Genomic DNA, 23,088 nt, shown 5'->3' on the forward strand with positions numbered 1-23,088 from the left:
ATTCAACAACGTATCAAAAAAATAATTCACCATGACCAAGTGGGATTCATACCAGTTATGAAGGGACAGTTCAACATTAGAAAAACAATTAATGTACTCCATCATACAAATAAGACAAAAGACAAGAATCACATGATTTTAATAATTGATGAAGAAAAGGCATTTGAGAAAATTCAACTCCCATTCATGATAAGAACTCTCAGCAAAATAGGAATAGAAGGAAAATTCCTCAACATAATAAAGGGCATTTATACAAAGCCAACAGGCAACATCACCCTAAATGGAGAGAGCCTGAAAGCATTCCCCTTGAGATTGGGAACCAGACAAGGATGCCCTTTATCACCACTCTTATTCATCATTGTCCTGGAGGTCCTAGCCAGAGCAGTTAGGCTACATAAAAAAAAAAAAAGGCATCAAGATTGGTAAGGAAGAAGTAAATGTATCTCTATTTGCAGATGACATGATCTTATACACAGAAAACCCTGAAGAATCCTCAAGAAAACTGTTGAAACTAATAAAAGATTTCAGCAAAGTATCAGTATACCATATAAACATAGAAAAATCAGTTGGATTCCTCTACATTAACAAAAAGAACATCAAAGAGGAAATTACCAAATCAATGCCATCTACAGTAGGCCCCCCAGAAAAAATACTTATTAATAAATCTTACCAGAGAAGTAAAAGACCAATACAAAGAAAACCATGATCCCACTGCAAGAAACCAAAAGAGACCTACATAAGTGTAAAAATATACTTTGCTCATGGATAGGAAGACTTAACATTGTAAAAATGTCTATTCTACCAAAAGGGATCTATACGTGCAATGGAATTCCGATCCAAATTCCAACGACATTTTTTAATGAGATGGAAAAACAAGTCACCAACTTCCTATGGAAGGGAAAGAGGCCCTGGATAAGTAAAGCATTACTGACAAAGAAGAACAAAGTTGGAGGCCTCACTCTACCTGATTTTAGAACCTATTATATCACCACAGTAGTCAAAACAGCCTGGTACTGGTACAACAACAGATACACAGACCAATGGAACAGAATTGAGAGTCTAGACACAAGTCCATCCACATATGAGCAGTTGATATTTGAGAAGGCCCAAAGTCAGTTAAATGGGGGAAAAGACAGTCTTTTTAACAAATGACGCTGGCATAACTGGATATCCATCTGCAAAAAAATGAAACAAGACCCATACCTCACACCATGCACAGAAACTAACTCAAAATGGATCAAAGACCTAAATAGAAAATCGAAAATGATAAAGATCATGGAAGAAAAAATAGAGACAATGTTAGGAGCCCTAATACATGGCATAAATATTATATAAAACATTACCAACAATTCGGAAGAGAAACTAGATAAATGGGAGCTCCTAAAAATCAAATGCCTATGCCCATCCAAAGACTTCACCAAAAGAGTAAAAACACTACCTACAGACTGGGAAAAAGTTTTTAACATTGACATTTCCTATCAGTGTCTGATCTCTAAAATCTATATGATACTGCAAAAACTCAACTACAAAAAGACAAATAACCCTATTAAAAAATGGGCAAAAGGTATGAACAGACACTTCACTAAAGAAGACATTCAGGTAGCTAACAGATACATGAGGAAATGTTCACCGTCATTAACCATTAGAGAAATGCAGATCAAAACTACGATGAGTTTCCATCTCACTCCAACAAGGCTGGCATTAATCCAAAAAAACACAAAATAATAAATGTTGGAGAGGTTGTGGAGAGACTGGAACACTTTTACATTGCTGGTGGGAATGTAAAATGGTACAACCACTTTGGAAATCGATTTGGTGCTTCCTTAAAAAGCTAGAAATAGAACTACCATACAGTCCAGCAATCCCACTCCTTGTAATATGTCCTAGAGAAATAAGGGCCTTTACATGAACAGATATATACACACCCATGTTCATTGCAGCACTCTTTACAACAGCAAAAAGATGGAAGCAACCAAGGTGCCCATCAACGTATGAATGGATAAGTAAATTATGGTATTTTCACACAATGGAATACTATACATTAATAAACAACAATGGTGAAACCATGAATCATATCATAACATGGAGAAATCTGGAAGGCATTATGCTGAGTGAAATTAGTCAATTGCAAAAGTCAAATATTCTATAAGACCACTGTTAAAAAACTGGAGAAATACTTTAAACAAAGAAGAGAATATTCTTTGATGGTTACGAGAGGGGGGAGGGAGGGAGAGAGGGAAGTTTTAATTAGACAGTAGATAAGAACTATTTTAGGTGAAGGTAAAGACAACACACAATACAGGAGGTGTCAACACAACTGGACTAAACCAAAAGCAAAGAAGTTTCCTGAATAAATTGAATGCTCCAAAGCCCAGAGTAGCAGGGTAGGGGTTTGGGGATCATGGTTTTAGGGGACATCTAAGTCAATTGGCATAGTAAAATCTATTAAGAAAACATTCTGCAACACACTTTGGAGAGTGGAGTCTGGGATCTTAAACACTAGCAAGCAGCCACCTAAGATGCATCAATTGGTCTCAACTTGCCTGGATCAAAGGAGAATGAAGAACACCAAGGACACAAGGTAATTATGAGCCCAAGAGACAGAAAGGGCCACATAAACCAGAGACTACATCAGCCTGAGATCAGAAGAGCTAGATGGTGCCTGGCCACAACCGATGACTGCCCTGACAGGGAAAGTAACAGAGAACCCCTGAGGGAGCAGGAGAGCAGTGGAATGCAGACCCCAAATTCTGATAAAAAGATCAGACTTAATGGTCTGACTGAGACTAGAAGGACCCTGGTGGTCATGGTCCCTAGACCTTCTGTTAGCCCAAGACAGGAACCATTCCCAAAGCCCACTCTCCAGACAGGGATTAGACTGGGCAATGGGTTGGAGAGGGATGCTGGTGAGGAATGAGCTTCTTTGATCAGGTGGACACATGAGACTGTGTTGGCGTCTCCTGTCTGGAGTGGAGATGAGAGGGTGGAGGGGGTCAGAAGCTGGCTGAATGGACACAAAAAGAGAGAGTGAAGGGAAGCAGTGTGCTGTCTCATTAGGGGAAGAGCAATTAGTAGTATATAGCAAGACGTATATAAATTTTTGTATGGGAGACTGACTTGATTTTTAAACTTTCACTTATAGCACAATAAATATTAAACAACAACAACAACAAAAAAAAGATCATTCAAAAGTGATCTCAGCAGTAAAGCGACAGGGAACTGTGAGAAATTCAAGCCGTATTTAGAAGAGGACATTGAACAAGCGATATCATTGCTGACATCAGATGGATCTTGGCTGAAAGCAGAGAACACCAGAAAGATGTTCACCTGTGTTTTTTGGATATACAAATGCATTCAACAGTGTGGGTTGTAACAAATTATGGATAACATTTCGGGGAATGGGAATTCCAGAACACTTAATTGTGCTCATGAGGAACCTGTATATAGATCAAGAGGCAGTCTTTTGAACAAAACAAGTGAATACTGTGTGGTTTTAAAATCAAGAAAGGTGTGTGTCAGGGTGTATCCTTTCACTGTATTTATTCAATATATATTCTGAGCAAATAATCCAAGAAGCTGGACTATTTGAAGGAGAACGGAGCATCAGGATTGGAGAAATCTCACTAAAAAAACCTGTGATATGCAGATGACACAACCTTGCTTGGTGAAAGTGAAAAGAACTTGAAGCACTTTCTAGTGAAGATCAAAGACTATAGCCATCAGTATAGATTACACCTTAATATAAAGAAAACTAAAATCCTCACAACTGGACCAATACGCAATATCGTGGTAAACGTAGAAAATATTGAAGTTGTCAAGAACTTCATTTTAGTTGGATCCACAATCAACACTCATGGAATTAGCAGTCTAGAAATCAAGTGATGTATTGCCTTGGGTAAATCTGCTGCAAAAGACCTCTTTAAAGTGTTATAAAGCAAAGATGTCACTTTGAGGACTAAGGTGCACCTAATCCAAGCCATGGTGTTTTCAATCCCCTCATATGCATGAGAAAGCTGGACAGAGACTAACAAAGACCAAAGAATAATTGATGCCTTTGAATTATGGTGTTAGCAAAGAATATTGAACGGACTGCCAGAAAAATGAAGGGATCTGTTTTGGAAGATGTATAGCCAAAGTGGTCCCTAGAAGCGAGGATGGTGGGACTTCGGCTCACATAATTTGGACATGTTATCAGGAGGGACCAGTCCCTAGAGAAGAATATCATATTTGATAAAGTAGAGGGTCATCGAAAAAGAGGAAGACCCTCTACTAGATGGACTAACACAGTGGCTGTAACAGTGAGCTCAAACATAGCAACTATCGTGAGGATGGTGCAGGACCAGACAGTGTTCCGTTCTGTTTTACATAGGGTCACTCTGGGTCAATAACAGACTCGAGGGCACCTAACAACAACAACATATGGGATCAAAGTAACAATAGCAACTCAAGATTAGATAGAAAACTTAGGGGTTTATATTAAACGAGGGAAGAACAACTCAGAAAAGGCAGGGGAGATGGTTATGCTACTCGAAGAAAGTGATCAATGTCAAATGAATTGTACATGTAGAAACAGTTGAATTGGTATATATTTTGCCATGTATATTCTCAACAACAAAAAAATATATTTTTAAAAAATTTAACCAAGGAGGTACAAGACTTGTCCCCTAAAAAATACAAAGCATAACAAATAACTTAAAGTAACCTAAGTAAAAGGAAAGACATTCTATGCTAATGGATTGGAAGATTTAATATTGTAATGATGGCAATATGCCCAAAAGTCACCTGCAGATACAGTGCAATCTCTACCAACAACCCAAATGCATTTTTTACAGAAATGGAAAAGCTTATTTTGAATAACAAGTGAAATCTGGATAGCCAAAACAATCTGCAAAAAGAACAAAAAGTTGGAAAACTTATAGTTCCTAATTTCAAGGTTTATTACAAAGGTAAAGTAATCAAAATAGCATGCTCTGGAATTAAGATAAACATAAAGACCAACGGAATAAAATTGAGAATCCATAAGCAGACCCATACATCCATGGTCAGCTGATTTTCCATAAGAGTGTCAAGACCATCCTATTGGGAAAGAAGTCTTTTTAAACAAATGGTGCTGGACAACAGAACATCCACATGAAAAGGAATGAATTTGGATCCCTACTTCACATTTTATTAAAAAATTAACTCAAAATAGATCAAAGTGCTAAAACGAACCCTGAGACTCTCATCCTGAGATACTCTTTAAACTGAAACCAGTCCTGGAAGTCATCTTCCAGCTAAGCAACAAGTTGGCACATAAAATAAGCAATTTCAACAGTGAGTACCGCGCTCCTTGAAAAAAACATCTATATGGGACCAAATGGTCAACATTTACCCTAAAGCAAAGATGAGAAGGTAAAGGGGATGAGGAAACTAGACTAATGGAAACAGAATAACTAAAACAGAAATAATGAGAATGTTGATACGTTGTAAAAAAAAAATGTAACCAATGCCCCTGAACAAGTTGTATAGAAAGAAATTGTTAAATGGGAACTTAATTTGCCAGAAATTCAAGCTAGATTCAGAAGAGGAGGTGGAACCAGGGATATCATTGCTGACGTCAGAGGGATCCCAGCTAAAAGCAGAGAATACCAGAAGGATGTTTACCTGTGTTTTATTGACTATGCAAAGGCATTCAACTGTGTGGATCATAACAAATTATGGATAACATTGTGAAGAATGGACATTCCAGAACACTTAATTGTGCTCGTGAGGAACCTGTGCATAGATCAAGAGGCAGTCATTCGAACATAACAAGGCGAAGCTGCATGGTTTAAAGTCAGGAAAGGTGTGTGTCAGGGTTGTATCCTTTCACCATACTTATTCAATGTGTATGCTGAGCAAATAATCTGAGAATCTGGACTATATGAAGAAGATTGGGGCATCAGGATTGGAGGAAGACTTATTAACAACCTGCATTATGCAGATAACACAACCTTGCTTGCTGAAAGTGAAGAAGACTTGAAGCACTTACTGATGAAGATCAAAGACCACAGTCTTCAGTATGGATGACATCTCAGCATAAAGAAAACGAAAATCCTCACAACTGGGCCAATAAGCAACATCATTATAGACTGAGAAAATACTGAAGTTCTCAAGGATTTCATTTTACTTGGACCCACGATCAACAGCCATGGTAGCAGCAGTCAAGAAATCAAAAGATGCATTGCATTGGGCAAATCTGCTACAAAAGACCTCTTTAAAATGTTGAAAAGCAAAGACGTCACCTTGAAGAGCAAGTTGCATCTGATCGAAACCATGATGTTTTTAATTGCTTCTATGCATGTGAAAGCCGGACAATGAATAAGGAAGACTGAAGAAGAATTGACACCTTTGAATTGTGGTGTTGGTGAAGAATATTGATATATCATGGACTACCAAAAGAATAAACTGATCTGTCTTGGAAGAAGTACAATCAGAATGCTCCTAAGAAGCAAGGATGGTGAGACTGTGATTCACATACTTTGGACATGTTATCAGGAGGGATCAGCCCCTGGAGAAGGACATCATGCTGGGTAAAGTAGATGGCTAGAGAAAAAGAACAACACCCTCAATGAGGTAGATTGACACAGTGGCTGCAACAATGGGATCAAGCATAACAACGATTTTGAGGATGATGCAGGATGAGACAGTATTTTGTTCTGTTGTACATATGGTCAGTATGAGTTGGAATCAACTCAACAACTGTGTAAATTTTCACTGAAAACACAATGAAATACTATTTAAACAAACATACATACTAATAAAACAAAACAAAAATGAAGTTAAAATGATAAACTCTTAGAAGGAAACATAAAAGTAAATTTTTGTGACCTTGGATTAGGCAATGGTTTCTTAAATATGACACTAAAAGTAAAAGCAAAATGAAGGAAAAAATAAAGAAGTCAAACTTCCTCAAAATTAAAAGCTTTCTATATCAAAAGACACAGTCAAAAAAGTGAAAAAAAAAAAAAATAACCCACAGAATGGGACAAAATCATGTCTGATAAGGCTCTAATATACAGAATTTATAAAGAACTCTTAAAACTTAACATCAAAACAACAATCTACCCAATTTAAAAAATGAGTAAAGGACTTGAACAGACATTTCTCCAAAGAAGATGTACGAATAACCAGCAAGCACAGAAAATGTGTTCAATATCATTACTCATTAGAGAAATTCATGTCAAAACCACAATGAGATACCACTTCACACCCACTAGGATGGCTATAATAAAAACAAAATGACAAGTGTTGCCAAGAATGTGGAAAAATTGAAACCCTGGTAGATTGCTGGCAGAAATGTAAAATGATACAGCCACTGTGGAAAAGTTTAGTGGTTCTTCAAAAAGTTAGAAAAACATAGAATTGCCATATGACCAAGCAAATCCTCTCTTAGATATACACTCAGGATAACTGCAAACATATGTTCAAACAAACACTTGAACACAAATGTTCACAGCTGCACTGTTCACTATAGTCAGCAGACGGAGACATCTCAAATGCCCGTCGATGGATGAATGGATCATCAAAATGTGATATCCGCATACAAAGGAATATTATTCAGTCAAAAAATGGAATGAAATCCTGATACACACTACAACATGAATGAGCCTTGAAAACATAATGCTACATGAAAGAAGCCAGATGCAAAGACCACACAGTATATAATTCCATTTATAGAAGTGTCCAGAATAGGGTGGTTGGGATAGAGACAGAAAACCACTTAGTGGTTGCCAGAGGGTGGGGAAAAGAGGAATGGGGAGTGATTGCTTAATGGGAGCAGGTGACCTTTTTGGGGTGATGAAAATGTTCTGGAATTGGACAGTAGTGATGGTTAACACATTATGAACATATTAAGAGTCATTAAATTAGACAATACCAGTTTGGATATTGAATTTTATGTTATATGAATTTCATCTTAATAAGGAAAAAATATTGAATGTAAAAATCTATTGTACTTTTACACATTAACAATGAAAAATCCAAATGTGAAATTAAGAAAACAATTTTATTCACAGTAGCATCAAAAAGAATAAAATATTTAGGAAAACTTTTACTAAAGCAAGTGCAAGACTTATACAACGAAAACTACAAACATTGTCAAAATAAATTAAAGAAAATATAAACAAATGGAGAGACATCCTATGTTCATGGATTAGAAGACTTAATATATTGTTAAAATGGCAATACTCCCCAAATTAATCTACAGATCAAAATAATCCCTATCAAAATTGTTCGTAGCTAGTTTTTTTGCAGTAACAGACAAACTGGCCCTAAAATTCATATGGAAATACAAAGTTGTAGGACTCCAACTTGCCAGTTTCAAACTTATTACAAAGCTACGGTGATCAAGGCTGTGATACTGACATAAGAACAGATATATAGATCAATGGACTAGAACTCAGAGTCCCTAACTCCATACAGTTATGGCCAGCTGATGTATGACCAGGATTCCAAGACAACTGAATGGGAGAAGAACGGTCTTTTCAACAAATGGCGCTGAGACAACTGGATAGCCATATATCAAAGAATGGAACTGGACCTCTACCTCATAACATATACAAAAATCAACTCAAAATAGATCAAAGACCTAACTGTAAGGGCTAACACTGTAAAACTTTTAGAAACTTTGTGACTTTGGATTTGCCATTGGTTTCTTAGGCATGATGTCAAAATCGCAAGTAACCAATGGCAAAAATAGATAAACTGAACTTGATCAAAATTAAAAATGTGTTTCAAAGAATGCTATCAAGACAGTGAAAAAATAACTCACATAATGGGAGAAAAATATTCACAAGTTATATATCTAATAAGGTCCCTGGGTGGGGCAAATGGTTTGTACTTGACTACTAACCAAAAGATTGGTGGTTTGAACCCATATGGTGGCCAAGAAAATCCTATGGAGTAGTTCTACTCTGTAACACATGGGATCTCCATGAATCAGAATCGACTCAAAGGCAATGGGTTTTGATGTGATATATCTAATAAGAACTCTTACAATGCAACACTAAGAAGACAAATAGTTTAATTTAAAAAATGGGCAAATAATTGGAGCAGACATTTCTCCAAAGCAGATATACAAATGGCCACAAATCACATGAAAAGGTGCTCAACATCATTAGTCACTAGGGCAATGCAAATCAAAACCACAGTGGGATACCACTCTACACTCACCACCGTGGCTGTAATAAAACAGATGGAAAATAACAAGTGTTACTGATGATGTGGAGAAATTGGAACCCTCATACATTGCTGGTGAAAGTGTAAATTGGTGCAGCTACTTTGGGAAACAGTCTGGCAGCTCCCCAAAAAGTTAAGCATAGTGTTACCATCTGACTCACCAATTCCACTCTTAGGTATTTTCAAATTTTCAATAGTAAATTCCATTCTTTGAATTTTCAGTTCAAGAGAATTGAAACATATGTCCACACAAAACTTGTACACAAATCTTCACAGCATCGTTATTCATAAAAGTTAAAAAAAAAAAAAAGTGAAAATAATTCACATGTCCATCAACTAGTAAATGGATAAATAAATGTGGAATATCCATAAAATAAATATTACTCATCCCTAAAGAGAATGAAAGAAGCCCTGGTTGCGCAACGGTTAAGCACTTGGCTGCTGATGGAAAAGCTGGCAGTTGCATCCCACCAGTGGCTCCAAGGGAGAAAAGACCTGACAATCTGCTCCAGTAAAGATGACAGCCTAGGAATTCTTATGTGGCAGTTCTGCTCTTACAAATTTTCAACTATATATTTCTAGTGAATTGTTCCTTTTCTCATTTTTCATTATTATTGCTTTGTCTGATATTAATATATAGTGCTATCATTTCTCCATGGCAATCCATATGTACAGAGGAGAACTACTCCATAGGATTTTCTTGTCTGCAATACTTACAGAAGCAAACCATCACACCTTTAATCTATGGTGCCACTTGGTGGGTTTGAACCACCAACATTTACGTTAGTAGTTAAGGGTAAACATTGGAAACTTGGGTCAGGGTTGACTCAACAGCAATGAGTTTGCTTTTTTTTTTTTTTCTTTTAATCATCTCCCCTGGAGACACATCTTTCTGGTGTATGTTTTTCTCATCCTTTTGTTTTGTTGTATTTTGTAAAGAGCAAGTATATATATATATAAACCAAAAACCCATTGCCGTCGAGTTGATTCCGACTCATAGCGACCCTACAGGACAGAGTAGAAGTGCTCCATAGAGTTTCCAAGGGGTCCCTGGTGGATTTGAACTGCCAGCCTTTTGGTTAGCAGCTGTAGCATTTAACCACTATGGCACCAGGATTTCCATATATATATATATATATATATATATATATATATATATATATATATATATCTTAAACTGTATATTTTGTTTTGTATTGTTTGTTTTATCTCCCCATTCCTCTCTCTCCCAGCCCCTGGTAACTTCTCATCTTCTTTTGCCTCAATGGATTTGCCTACTCTAGATATCTCATATAAGGGGAATCAGACAATATTTGTCCTTTTGTGTCCTTACATATATATTTTTTATTCAATATGAAAATATCCTTTAACTGTCAGGTTTGATCTATTTACATCTTTTATGATGCCCTGTGTTCTGTGTCCTGACACCCAGAAACTAAGGCCAGTCAAAGGCAGAAACGATGCTGGTCCTTCTGGTGCCAACACCAAGGACACGGCCTCCCAGAAAGAACCTCCTGTATCAGGATTTTGGCTAATCATGACAACAAGGACAGTGCAACATGCAGAACCTATGGTGATACAGACCCATTTAGGTGACATATGGAAACATCAGACAGTTGGAGAGGAAACAGAACAACAACAACAACAAAAATATATATATATATAACAATGAAATAGCTTTATTGTAAACTTGGCTACTGTCACTATAGTTTCAATGAAAAAAAATTTTTTTTCCCCTCAAGATTCAAAGTATCATCCATGTGTCAGCTTCCATCTGTGGGTTTCCTGAGCCTCAGCCCATTCCCGACCAACCAGGTGTTTGCGAGCCCAGGAAGCCCCGTATTAAACCACAGGGTGAAGATGGATTGTGTCACTGCAGAGCACATCTAGTAGGTTGTTATGTACTTAGAAGTATTTTTAAGAGGAAAGGTTATATCCAGAAGGGAAATTTTTCAAACTGTGTCTCAGCATTACTCACCGATCTTGAAGAGCAGGCATCTTGGAAGGACACTGTAAATATTGCTTAAACCGAAGCTCGAAGGCTTGTCCAATGGAGCTGATGACATCCTGGGCCAGCCCTCCACAACATTCCAGTATGTGACAAGCTGTGAGAGCAAGGAACACAAGGTCCATCAGAAACCCACGTTGACAGCACCTGGGCCCTCCTACATAAAGACCTTCCTAAGGCAGGACAGAGGGCCGAAAGGAGAATGTGTCCTTCATGATATGTCTTAACTATCTATCTTTAAGCTCATCCCTGGGGAACCCCCCACAATCAAGTTTCATTATAGGGATTCATTCCTTAATAGCCTGGTCTCTCCACAACTATAGCTTCTATTTTAAAATAAAATATGAAAGTTTTAAGTTCAATGCTATTGCTCTTCAATTTCTTTAGTGTTCATAAAATATCAATTCTTAATTCAGTAGGGAAAGAATTCTTAGCAAGAAACCTCAGCACAACAACAACAACAAAAAACTGATTTTAACACTAACTTAGTCCCTCTAAGGCCTCATTTACCTTAAAAAATGGACTTAAACTGGCTTTTGTCTAATGAATCTTGGTCTGTTCAATGGACTTAGAGCAAGTTGTCAACTGACATCTTAGTCATAGTAAAATGTTGATCACCACATGTGGCAATTTCAAAAAATAGGAAGGGCAACCTTTTAAAATGAATTTAGAAGGAGATTCACTCATCTGTCATTATCAATCCAGCAACATGCCACTTGCATTTAAATTAATTTGAAACTGTATTCATACTCTGAGAAGCAGCTTTTGATAAAAACTAGATGAAAATTAGTGGCGTCAGCAGGTCAGGACAAAGGCCTCCACCCATAGGCATGGAGAGGCCCCCCCCTAACTGCTTTACAACTGGTTGCCAGTTAGTCTGACAGGAACAAGAGCAAGGACACTGTCCTGGAGGAAAGGCCTTGAGCATGATGTAAAACAAGGCCATTAGGGAAAAGAGAGTCTAGTGGGAAAGGAACATAGGAAGCTCCCCACCTGCCCAAAAATACACCCACGGCTCCCCCCCAAAGGAATCTCCCCCTCCTATCCCTGCGTCCCTCCTGAGAAGTCCACAGGCCCTGTCTCCGTGACCAGCTGCAAGGTGGCTTTATTACTAATGGAGTGGAGGAGCTCTCCCAGGGGAAAATAATGAATGCACAAGCCACACTCCCCCTTCCTCCTCAGAGCAGTCACACCATAATTATATTTCAACAGGGCTTTCCTCCTGGAGCTCTTTTCATCCAGGCAGTGGGGAGGAATCTGCGTCAGGAGTTATTCCACCCAGAGGGCAGCCTCCAGGCCCCAAGTCCTCAGCCTCCTTCCCCTCCAGGCTCAGAGGGAAACGTACTTCTGGTAGACACCAGGAAAAGCACTTCTTGGGGAGATCTAGTGTAACTGTGTCGTGGCATTCAGATAACAACACAGTGCCTCGGAAGTGCTGGTTCTACCTTCAGGTATGGTCAAAGGGATTGGTCTACAAGCATACAGGTGTGCTAGCTGGTATTGGTATTATTGCAGCCACCACCTGGCTTCCTTACAAAGCAAGCCCACGTTAAACACGTGTCACAGCTGCACAGGCTGCTAGCTGACTGGAATGGATGTGTCTCTCAAGCAAATAGGAAGCTGGAGGTGAGGCTTCAGTGAGGGAAAGCTAGAAAGAATCATCGTGCCTCTGATTTGTCCCTCCGGTTCCCAGCCACACTGCTCCGGCCCCCTCGTTCGGCTGCTCTGTGTCCCCTGCCACTCTGACACTAGTGGAGGGAACGGGCTGCTCAGGACTTTGGAAAGCCAGGACAAACAATGGGAAAGGGTCAACAAGTGAGTAGCTTATTTTTATTTTAAGGGAAAAAGCAACAACCTAACATTTTAAAGCAGTCTCCGGGTGGTTCAAATAGTTAATATGCTCAGCAGCTAACTGAAAGGTCAGAGGTTCAAGTCCACCCAGAGGCACCTGGGAAGAAAGTCCTGGTGATCTCCTCCTGAAGAAGCAGGCAATGAGAACCCTGTGGGGCGTAGCCGTGCTCTGACGCGTGGGGCTGCCATGAGTTGGAGTCAACGCAACAGCAGCTGGTTTTCAACATTTAAGACGGCTAACGAAGAACAAGATTTCTTCCGTGGGGCTGTGTGATTTCATTCCCAAGACCCATTTATCTTCTATATACCAGAGAACACTAAACCCTGAAAAGGGTTCTATAAGTAAGTTCCCAGGACGTTCTGAAAAGCACAGGGCTCTGGGTCGAAGTGTGGTTGCCTGGTGAGGCTGGAGCCTTCCCAGTGTGGTCTACTGGTGGAGTGATGGACGGGCGGAGAGCGGGCAGAGACAAGCTGAACTTTCCGCTCTGTCCCTGGCACGGTCCTTAGTGAACTGAAAAGACATCATCTATTAGTTTGGTCTGATAATACCTTCTGTAAAATGATCTCTGAGAGGATTCGGGGAGGATGGCAGCATAAACCAACCATCATTCTGACCCTCTGCCACAAATACAACAAGAAACACAAGGAAATGGTACTCAGCTTTGAGAGAGTCTGGATTGAAGAGCAGAGGAAAGCAGTGGGGGAACTGCAGACAAGCAAGAATCAAATAATCAATGAGTTGTGTAGAGTAAGAAAATTGCTTCTCCCACCAGCCTGACCCTACCCCCAGTCGTGTGGGCTACCGGCTGCTGTGAACAGAGGAAGTGGCCCCAGAAACGAGGCCTGCTTCCCTAACCACCACAGGCCCTGCCTGTACAAACAGACAGGACCACAAGCTTCTGCACTAAAATCAACCAGATAGACTTCCCTTGGGGCCCATTTGGGGTGTGCCAACACCTCCCCCACCTGGACACTGTCAGCAGCAAGTCTACTGTGAATTGCTATAAAGGACCCATTCAGTGGAGTCTGTTCTCATAGTCAAGACTCTACCTGCCTCCTTGTGTACCCCATAGCTCAGGCCTCTGAAACCAACAGGACAGACTTCCCAGGGAGTTGCCTCAGGTCTGTCTGCTCCCCCTTTTGATTGGTACTGAGGACAGCTAACTAAGAATTCTGGGTGCCGGGAAGCAGGCATCTTTAATGGAGGATATATCCACAGCCAACATAATGTGGCGGGGAGGGGGGTGAAGTCTTCACCCAGACACTGTCGCCTGCAAGCTGCTGTGCATTGCTACAAAAGATTCCTGTAGTAGAGCCTGATTCCATAGTCAGCACTCTATTTGCCTCCCTGTGTACCCCATAGATGTGACCTCTGAAATCAAAAGGACAAATCTCCCTGGGGCCAATTAGGGTTAAACTGCCCCCATTTCTGGTTGGCACTGAGGACTGCTAACTGAGGCTGGTGTGTGCTAGGAAGCAGAAGTTTTGAGTGGAAGCTGTACTCACAGGCAACAATCTACAGGGAGGACTCTGGCAACAATAAAGCAGACATCCCTGGGGGTCCATTTGGAGTCTGTGACAGTCCCTCCTCCAACCAGGAAATGTTGGCTGCTTGACTGATATGAACTCCTACATAAGATTCCTTACAGTGGAGCTAAGAGATGGTCACCTAAGTGGAGACCACTCCCCCATTCTCCCCAGGGCCGCTGGTGTTGTGAAACCAACAGGACAGATCTCTTGGAAGTCTTTCTGGGCTCCTTCTGAAACAGAAGAAAGTCTGACTGTGGTTTCCCTGAATGCCAACTGAGATATAAGTAGCCCTATATAAGAAAGCCTCTGGCAAAAACGGAAGCCAACACTAAGCCCTGAGGGAGCTCAGAGGGTATGGGTTTTCTGACTAAAAATGTGGTTGAAGAAACAGAACAGAAGGGAATAATAACCAGAGACAGAGGGCTGTACCCCTGGTGGACAGATTGATTGTACATAATATCTCACCTGAGGGGCAGTGCCTGCTGGTGGACAGAATGACTACAGTGTGTTCTCTGGTGTGTTTGGAAAAGATTAAAAGTAGGAAAATGAGAACTGGAAATTTCAAATCATAATTAAAACAGGGAGGGAGAAAGAGCTATCACAGAGAGGGAGAAGAAACAGCAAGCAAAAGCCAAAGGCTTTGCCAACCTAAGAATTTTTGCAGAAAGTAGTACAGGCAAAAACACCCAATACTGGGAAAAATGAGAAAGTGAACATCCTTGAAAATTCCAATGCCCCAACAAAACATCACAAGACACAGAAAGAACAGAGAAATAATGGCCCATTCAAATGAACATGACAAAGGGAGTGAAAGTGCATCAAGGAATGATCAAATAATGGGAAAAAGTGAAAGAATATAAGATAACAACAATAAACATAATTAAAGAACTAAGGGAAAACTTAGATGAAGAGCTAAAAGAAATAAAGAAAAACAATGCAAGGACAAAATGAGGATCTAAAAAAAGAGATATTGCAACTGAAAGGGACAATAACTGAAATGAGAAACTGAATAGAAGGAATTACCAACAGATTTAATCAGGCAGAAGAAAGAATCAGCAAATTAGAGGATAACATAGTTAAAATTACAGACACTGAAGATCAACAAGAGTGGAAGCTCAAGAAGGTTGAGCACAGTTTAATGGAATTATGGGATAACAACAAGAGACCTAATATACACATCATGCAAGTTCCAGAAGATGAGAGAGAGAAAGAGAGAGAAAGAATATCTGAAGAAATAATGACAGAAAATTTCCCCAATCTAACGAAGGACATGAATCTACAATTCCGAGAATCTCAAAGAACCCAAACAAGATAAACCCAAAGAGATCTACACTAAGACACATCATAGATTCACAAAAAGTAAAGATAAAGAGAGAGTCATGTAAGCAGTGACAGAGAAGCAGTCACACACGAAAGACCCCCAAAAAGGTTAAGTGTTGATTCTACTCAGAAACACTGGAGGCCAGAAGACAATGGAATTTAAAGTGCTGGAAGAAAAAAAACTGCCAACCAAGAATATTATACCACCCAGCTAAACCATCCTTCAAGAGTCAGGGTGACATTAAAGCATTACCAGACAAACAGAAATTGAGAGTACATATCCACCAGACTGGCCTTATAAAAAATACGAATGGGAATTTTGGAGATGGAAGGAAAAAGACACTAGAAAGTAATTCAAAGTTATACATAAAAAGAAAGATCCCCAATAAAGGAAAATGCACAGACTAGCAATGAAGTATACATTATTGGTAATTCTAAATGTTTTGTCCTTCCTGTTTTTTAATAACAAATATATAAAAAGCAAGGATAAAATTATGTTACAGGCCACATGAAATATAAAGACATAATTAGTGATAACAACAACAAAAGGGGGGAGATGAATGGCATAAGTATAGAATTTATTGTATGTTACTGAAGTTAACTTGGTACCGACTTACCCTAGAATGTTATAAATATAAGCTATTAAATGTAATAGTCATGGTAACCACTCAGAAAATATATTAAAAAACATACACAAAAGGAAAGGAGAAGTGAACTAAAAAGACTCATTACAATACACCAACAAAACACAAAACCAAGCCATAGTAAAGGACAAAGACAAAGAAGGCTTAAGACATGCAATAAACAAATAACAGGACAGCAGAAGTAAGTCACTTTTTACCAGTAATTACAGTGAATGTAAATGGAATAAATGCTGTAATCAAAAAGCAGAGAGTGGCAGGGTGGAATTGAAAAAAAAAAAAAGATCCAATTATATGCTGTTTACAAGACACACATCTTAAACCCAAGGATACAAATAGGTTGAAAGTCAAAGGATGGAAAAAATATTCCATCCAAATAATAACCAAAAGAGAGCTGGGGTGGTAATCTTAATATCAGACAAAGTTGACTTTAAGACAAAACTGTTAGAAGAAATAAAGATGAACATTATATAGTGATAAAAGTGTCAGTTAATCAAGAAGATTTAACAGTCATAAATACATAAGCAACCAACATCAGGGAACCTAAATATATAAAGCAAACACTGACAGAATTGAAAGAAGAAATATATACTACTACAATAATAGTTGGAGACTTGAATACACCACTTTCAATATTGGACAAAACATCTAGAAACAAGATCAACAAGAAAACAGAGGACTTGAATGACACTAAAAACCAACCAGACTTAACAGACATGTATAGGACACTCCACCCCAAAACAGTACAATACGTCCTACTCCAGTACACATGGATCATTCTCCAGAATAAATCACATGTTAGGTCAAAAAGCAAGTCCTGATAATTTAAAAAAGACTGAGATCATATAAAATATTTTCCCTGACCACAATGGAGTGAAGCCAGAAATCAATAACAGAAAAAAAAAAAAACCTGAAAAATACACAAACATATGTTTGAAAAAAGAAAATTACAGGTCAATATCTCATGGAAAGTAAACACAATATTAAACTACCAATGGGTCAAGGAAGAAATCAAAACAGAAATCACAAGTTTACTAAAGACAGATTAAAATTAAAGTACCATATACCAAAACTTATGGGTTGCAGCAAAGACAGTATTCAAAGGGAAAAGTACTGCAGTAAATGCCTATATGAAGTAGAAGAAAGATCTCAAATAAACAGCCTAATTTGACAACTGCAGGAACTAGAAAGACAAGAGCAAACTAAGCCTAAAGCTACCAGAAGAAAGGCAATAACAAAGATCAGAGCAGAAACAAATAAAATTGAAAACAGAAGAACAGGAGAGAGAAACAATAAAGCCAAAGTTGGTTCTTTGAAAAAAAATCAATAAAATTGACAAATCTTTAGCTAGACTTACAAAGAAAAGATGCAAATAACCAAAATAAAAAATAAAAGAGGAAACATTACAACTGACCAGATAGAGATAAAGAGAATTATGACAGAATATGAACAACTGTAAAAGCTAGATGGAATGGACATATTCTTAGAGGCACAAAACCTACACAAACTGACTCAAGAGGAAATAGAAAGTCTCAACAGACCCATAACAAGTGAAGAGATTGAATCAGTGATCAAAACCTCCCCTCAAAAAGTCCTGGACCACATGGCTTCCCTGGGAAATTCTACCAAACATTTAGAGAAGAATTGCCACCAGTACTGTTTAAACTTTTCCAAAAGATAGAGAAGGGAGGAATACTCCCTAATTCATTCTATGAAGCAAACATAACCCTGATACCAAAACAGGACAAAGACACCACAAAAAAAGAAAATTATAGGCCAATATCTCTTATGAATACAGATGCAAAAATCCCCAACAAAATAGCAGGGAACAGAATTCAACAGCATATTAAGAGTCATGCAGCATCACCACATGGGATTTATCCCAGGAATGCAAAGATGGTTCAACATAAGAAAATCAATCAACAAATAGAACAAAGGAAAAAAAAACACATGATCATCTCTATGGATATAGAAAAAGCATTTGATAAAATCCAACATCCTTTCTTGATGAAAACCCTAAAGAAGATTGGACCAGAAGGGAAATTCCTCAATATGATTCTGGACATATATGAAAACCCAACAGTCAACATACTTAATGGAGAAAGACAGAGAGCTTTCACCTTGAAATCAGGAACAAGACATAGGTGCCTGCTCTCACCTGTTCTCTTCAATATTGTATTAGAAGTCCTAGCCAGAGCAGTAAGACAAGAAAAAGAAATAAAAGGTGTCCAGATTGGGGAAGAAGAAGTAAATTTTTCCCTATTCATGGATGACATGATCCTAAATATAGAAAATCCTGAAGAGTTCGCAAGGAAACTTCTAGAGCTAACAGAGGAATTTAGCAAAGTTGTAGGGTACAAGGTCAACAAACAAAAATCAGTTGGGTTTATATACACCAGCAATGGGAAATCTGAAAGGAAGATTAGGGAAACAATTCCATTTAAAATAGCATCTAAGAGAGCAAGATACTTAGGAATTAATCTGACCAGAGACGTGAAGGATCTATACAATGAAAACTATAAAAATGGTGCTGAAAGTCATTAAAGAAGACTTAAATAAATGGAAAGATGTTCCATGTTTATGGATTGGAAGATTTAATGTGGTTAACATGTCAGTACTACTCAAATAGATCTATAGATTCAATGCACTCCTGATTGAAATTCCAACAGCCTTCTTTACAGAAAGAGAAAACCCAATCCTCAACTTTATATGAAATGACAAGAGGTCCCAAATAGCAAAAGCAATTTGAAAGAGAAGAGCAAAGTAGGAAGACTCACATTTCTTGATTTTAAAACACACTACATAGCTACAGTAATCAAAACAGCCTAGTACTCGTATGAAAATAGACACATAGATTAATGGAGTAGAACCGAGAGTCCAGAAATAAACCCACACATCTATGATTTATAGGGTCGCTATGAGTCAACTCGAAGGAAACGAGTTTGGTTTGGGTTTTGGTAACCATAGTCAAATGATTTTTTACAAGGTGCTAAGTCTATTCAATGGAGAAAGAAAAGTCTCTTCACTAAATTGTGTTGGGAAAATTGGATTTCTCAGTGCAAAAAAATGAAATACAACCTATGCCTCACACTATCTAAATAAAAAATTCCAAATGGATTAAGGACATAGATGTGCAAACTAAACCATAAAATTCTTAGAAAAAAAAGCAGGGGCAATGCTGTCAAGCCTAGCTTTTCAACAATGGATTATCTAATATAACAACAAAGGCACAAATAGCAAAAAGCAAAATAAGATAAAGGGGAACTCATAAAAATTAAAAAATTTTGTCCATCAAAAGACTTTACCAAAAAATTTGAAGGACAAGCTACTTAGGAGGACAACATCTTCAGAAACCATATATCTGATAAGAACCTAGTAACTAAAATACACATAAAACTCTGAGTGGGGGGAGGGAGGATGGAAAAACACTAAATAGACAATAGATAAGTGATAACTTTGGTGAAGGGTAAGAGAGTACACAATATTGGGGAAGCCAGCACAACTTGTACAAGGCAAGGTCATGGATGCTCCACAGATACATTCAAACTCCCTGAGGGGCCAAATTACTGGACTGAGGGCTGTGGGAACCATGGTCTCAGGGAACTTCTAGCTCAACTGGCATAATGTAGTTTATAAAGAAAATGTTCTACATTCTACTATTTGGTAAGTAGCATCTGGGGTCTTAAAAGCTTGTGAGCGGCCATCTAAGATACTCCACTGGTCTCACCTCATCTGGAGCAGGGGAGAATGAAGAAAACCAAAGACACAAGAGAAAAGTTAGCACAAAGGACTGATGGACCACAACTACCACAGCCTACACCAGACTGAGTCCAGCATAACTAGATTGTACCTAGCTACCACTACCAACTGATCTGACAGGGATCACAATAGAGGGTCCCGGACAGAGCTGGAGAAAAATGTAGAACAAAGTTCTAACTCACACATACAAAAAAGACCAGACTTACTGGTCTGACAGAGACTGGAGAAACCCCGAGAGTATGGCCCACCAACATGCTTTTAGCTCAGTAATGAAGTCACTTCTGAGTTTCATGCTTCAACCAAAGATTAGGCAGGCCCGTAAAACAAAACCAGACTAAACGGGCATACCAGTCCAGGGGCAAGAATGAGAAGGCAGGAGGGGACAGGATAGCTGGTATTGGGGAACCTAAGGTCAAGAAGGGGAGAGTGTTGGCATGTCATGGGGTTGGCAGCCAATGTTACAAAACAATATGAGTATTAATTGTTTAATGAGAAGCTAGTTTGTTCTCTAAACCTTCATCTAAAGTACAGTAAAAACTAAAATATATATAAAACTTCAACAACTTAACAACAAATAAGCATAAAATAGGCAAATGACTTGAATAGACATTTCATCAAAGAGGACATTCAAACGGCCACAAAACACATGAAAAGATGTTCAGCATCATTAGCCATCAGAGATTTGTAAATCAAAACCACAATGAGATACAATTTCACTTCCACTAGGGTGGCTAGGGTCACGATGAGTCGGAACTGACTTGACAGCATACAACAACGAGGATAGTTAAGATAAAAAAAAAAAATGTTGGCAAGGACATGGGAAAATTGGAACCCTTATCCATTGTGGGTGGGAATGCAAAATGGTACAGCTGTTGTGGAAAACATTGTGGCAGTTCCTTAAAAAACTAAAACACAGAACTATCTTATGACCCAGCAATTCCACTCCTACGTATATACCCAAAAGATTTAAAAGTAGAGATTCAGAGATTTGTAGATAGATGTTCATTGCAGCACTATTCACAATAACCTAAAAGTGGAAGAACCTAAATGCCCATCAGCAGATGAATGGATAGACAAAATGTGGTACAACATACTATGGAATACTACTCAGCCAGTAGGAGAAATGAAGCCTTGATACATGCTACAGTACGGGTAGAGATGGAAGAGCTTCTGCCGAGTGAAATAAGTCAATTACAAAAGTCAAATATTGTATGACCTCACTTACATAAAAAGACAAGAAAAGGCAAATATATAGAGACCAAAGTTTATTAGCGGTTACCAGGGGTGGAAGGGAAGGGAAAGAGGAGTTCACAGTGATGGCAAAATCACATTGATTGATTAAGGGTAGGGTTCCACAGATTATCATTGCAGTTGCTGTCAATAAGTTGTAACCTGTTAAAAGTTGAATTGGCAAAAGTGATTGATATATTTGCTGCAACAACAAGAAAAGAAAGAAAGAGTAGCTGCTGAGGCTGCTATATATAACCGAAAACCTCATGGGATTTGTTTTCTTGGTTTGGAGGTTTAGGGTCATAGTTTCATGGGACATCTCAGTTAATTGGCCTAATAACATGTTTCATGCCTCTCTTCCACTATTTCAATGTGCAGTGCCTGGGGTCTAAAAGCATGCAAGTGGCCATCTGAGGCACAATAATTGGTCTCTATTAATTTTTTTTTTTTTAATTCATCTGGAAGAAACTCTGGCTTAGTGGATAAGAGCTACGACTACTAACCAAAAGGTCGGCAGTTTGAATCCACAGGTGCTCCTCGGAAACTCTGTGGGGCAGTTCTGTTCTGTCCTATAGGGTCGCTATGAGTCGGAATCAACTCGATGGCAATGGGTTTGTTTTTTTGTTTGTTTGTTTTTGGTATTCACCTGGAGCAACAGAAGGAGAGCCAGGAATAGGAGGAGGATATGGAATGTGTGGCTAATTGCTTCCCCGAACAACTGCCTCCCTTGCCACGAAATCAGAAGAACTAGAAGGTGCCCGGCTACCATTACTAAACATTTTGATCAACGATTCTATAGAAGAATCCTGATCAAAAGGTGAAAAATGCAGAACAGAATTTCAAAGTCTCACGGACTTCAGGCTTCCTGGATCCGTGAAGTTTGGATGAACCTCTGAAACTGCTGCTGTGAGATAATCTTTAAAACTTAAACCAAAAAATACCCTCTGAAGCCCTCTTGAAACCAAACAATAGTCTAGGTTTACAAACAAAAATGTCTCCCTTAAGCATTATATTCTTTTAAGGACTATCTATATGGAATCAAACAACAGCAACTAGAAAGACTGGACAGGAATCTTAGTGGACAGTGAATTTATGTTAATAGAGGAGGAACACATCAGAAAATAAAGGTGAGAATGCTCACACAACTCAACGAATGTAATCAATGTCACTAAATGGTATATGTTGAATTGGCATATGTTTTGCCGTGTATTTCTCAACAGCAACAAAATAAATAAAATTATATTCAAAAAAAGAAGTGCAATTTGGTTTCCATGGTAAACCTTCCAACTCCTAATGGCAGTACAATAGATAAGTGGTAACTTTCGTGAAGGGTAAGACAGTATACAACACTGAGGAAGCTAGCATAACCTGTCTAAGGCAGTGTCATGGGATCTCCATAGACACATCCAAACTCATGGGACTACAAAGTGTTTTGAAAATAGAAAACCTCAGTGGACAAGGAAATATTTCTGGAGTACGGTAAGCAACTTATGTTTTAACTAGGCATGTTTGAATTATTGAAAGAAAGGTGCCACCCAAGTTCAGCATAAA

At 38.6% G+C, this 23,088-nt stretch overlaps 1 protein-coding gene across 1 annotated transcript in view; it reads right to left on the minus strand.

Annotated features, from left to right (window-relative positions):
• The window catches only part of SHC3 (SHC adaptor protein 3), a 293,940-nt gene that overhangs the window by 48,919 nt on the left and 221,933 nt on the right, over positions 1 to 23,088 (minus strand). The window contains exon 7 of the mRNA XM_003421571.3: positions 11,177 to 11,303. Coding sequence (XP_003421619.2) covers positions 11,177 to 11,303 — 127 coding nt within the window. The remainder of the gene's footprint in view (positions 1 to 11,176; positions 11,304 to 23,088) is intronic.

The sequence above is a fragment of the Loxodonta africana genome, chromosome 9 (genome assembly GCF_030014295.1).
Source record: "Loxodonta africana isolate mLoxAfr1 chromosome 9, mLoxAfr1.hap2, whole genome shotgun sequence".
NCBI lineage: Eukaryota > Metazoa > Chordata > Mammalia > Proboscidea > Elephantidae > Loxodonta > Loxodonta africana.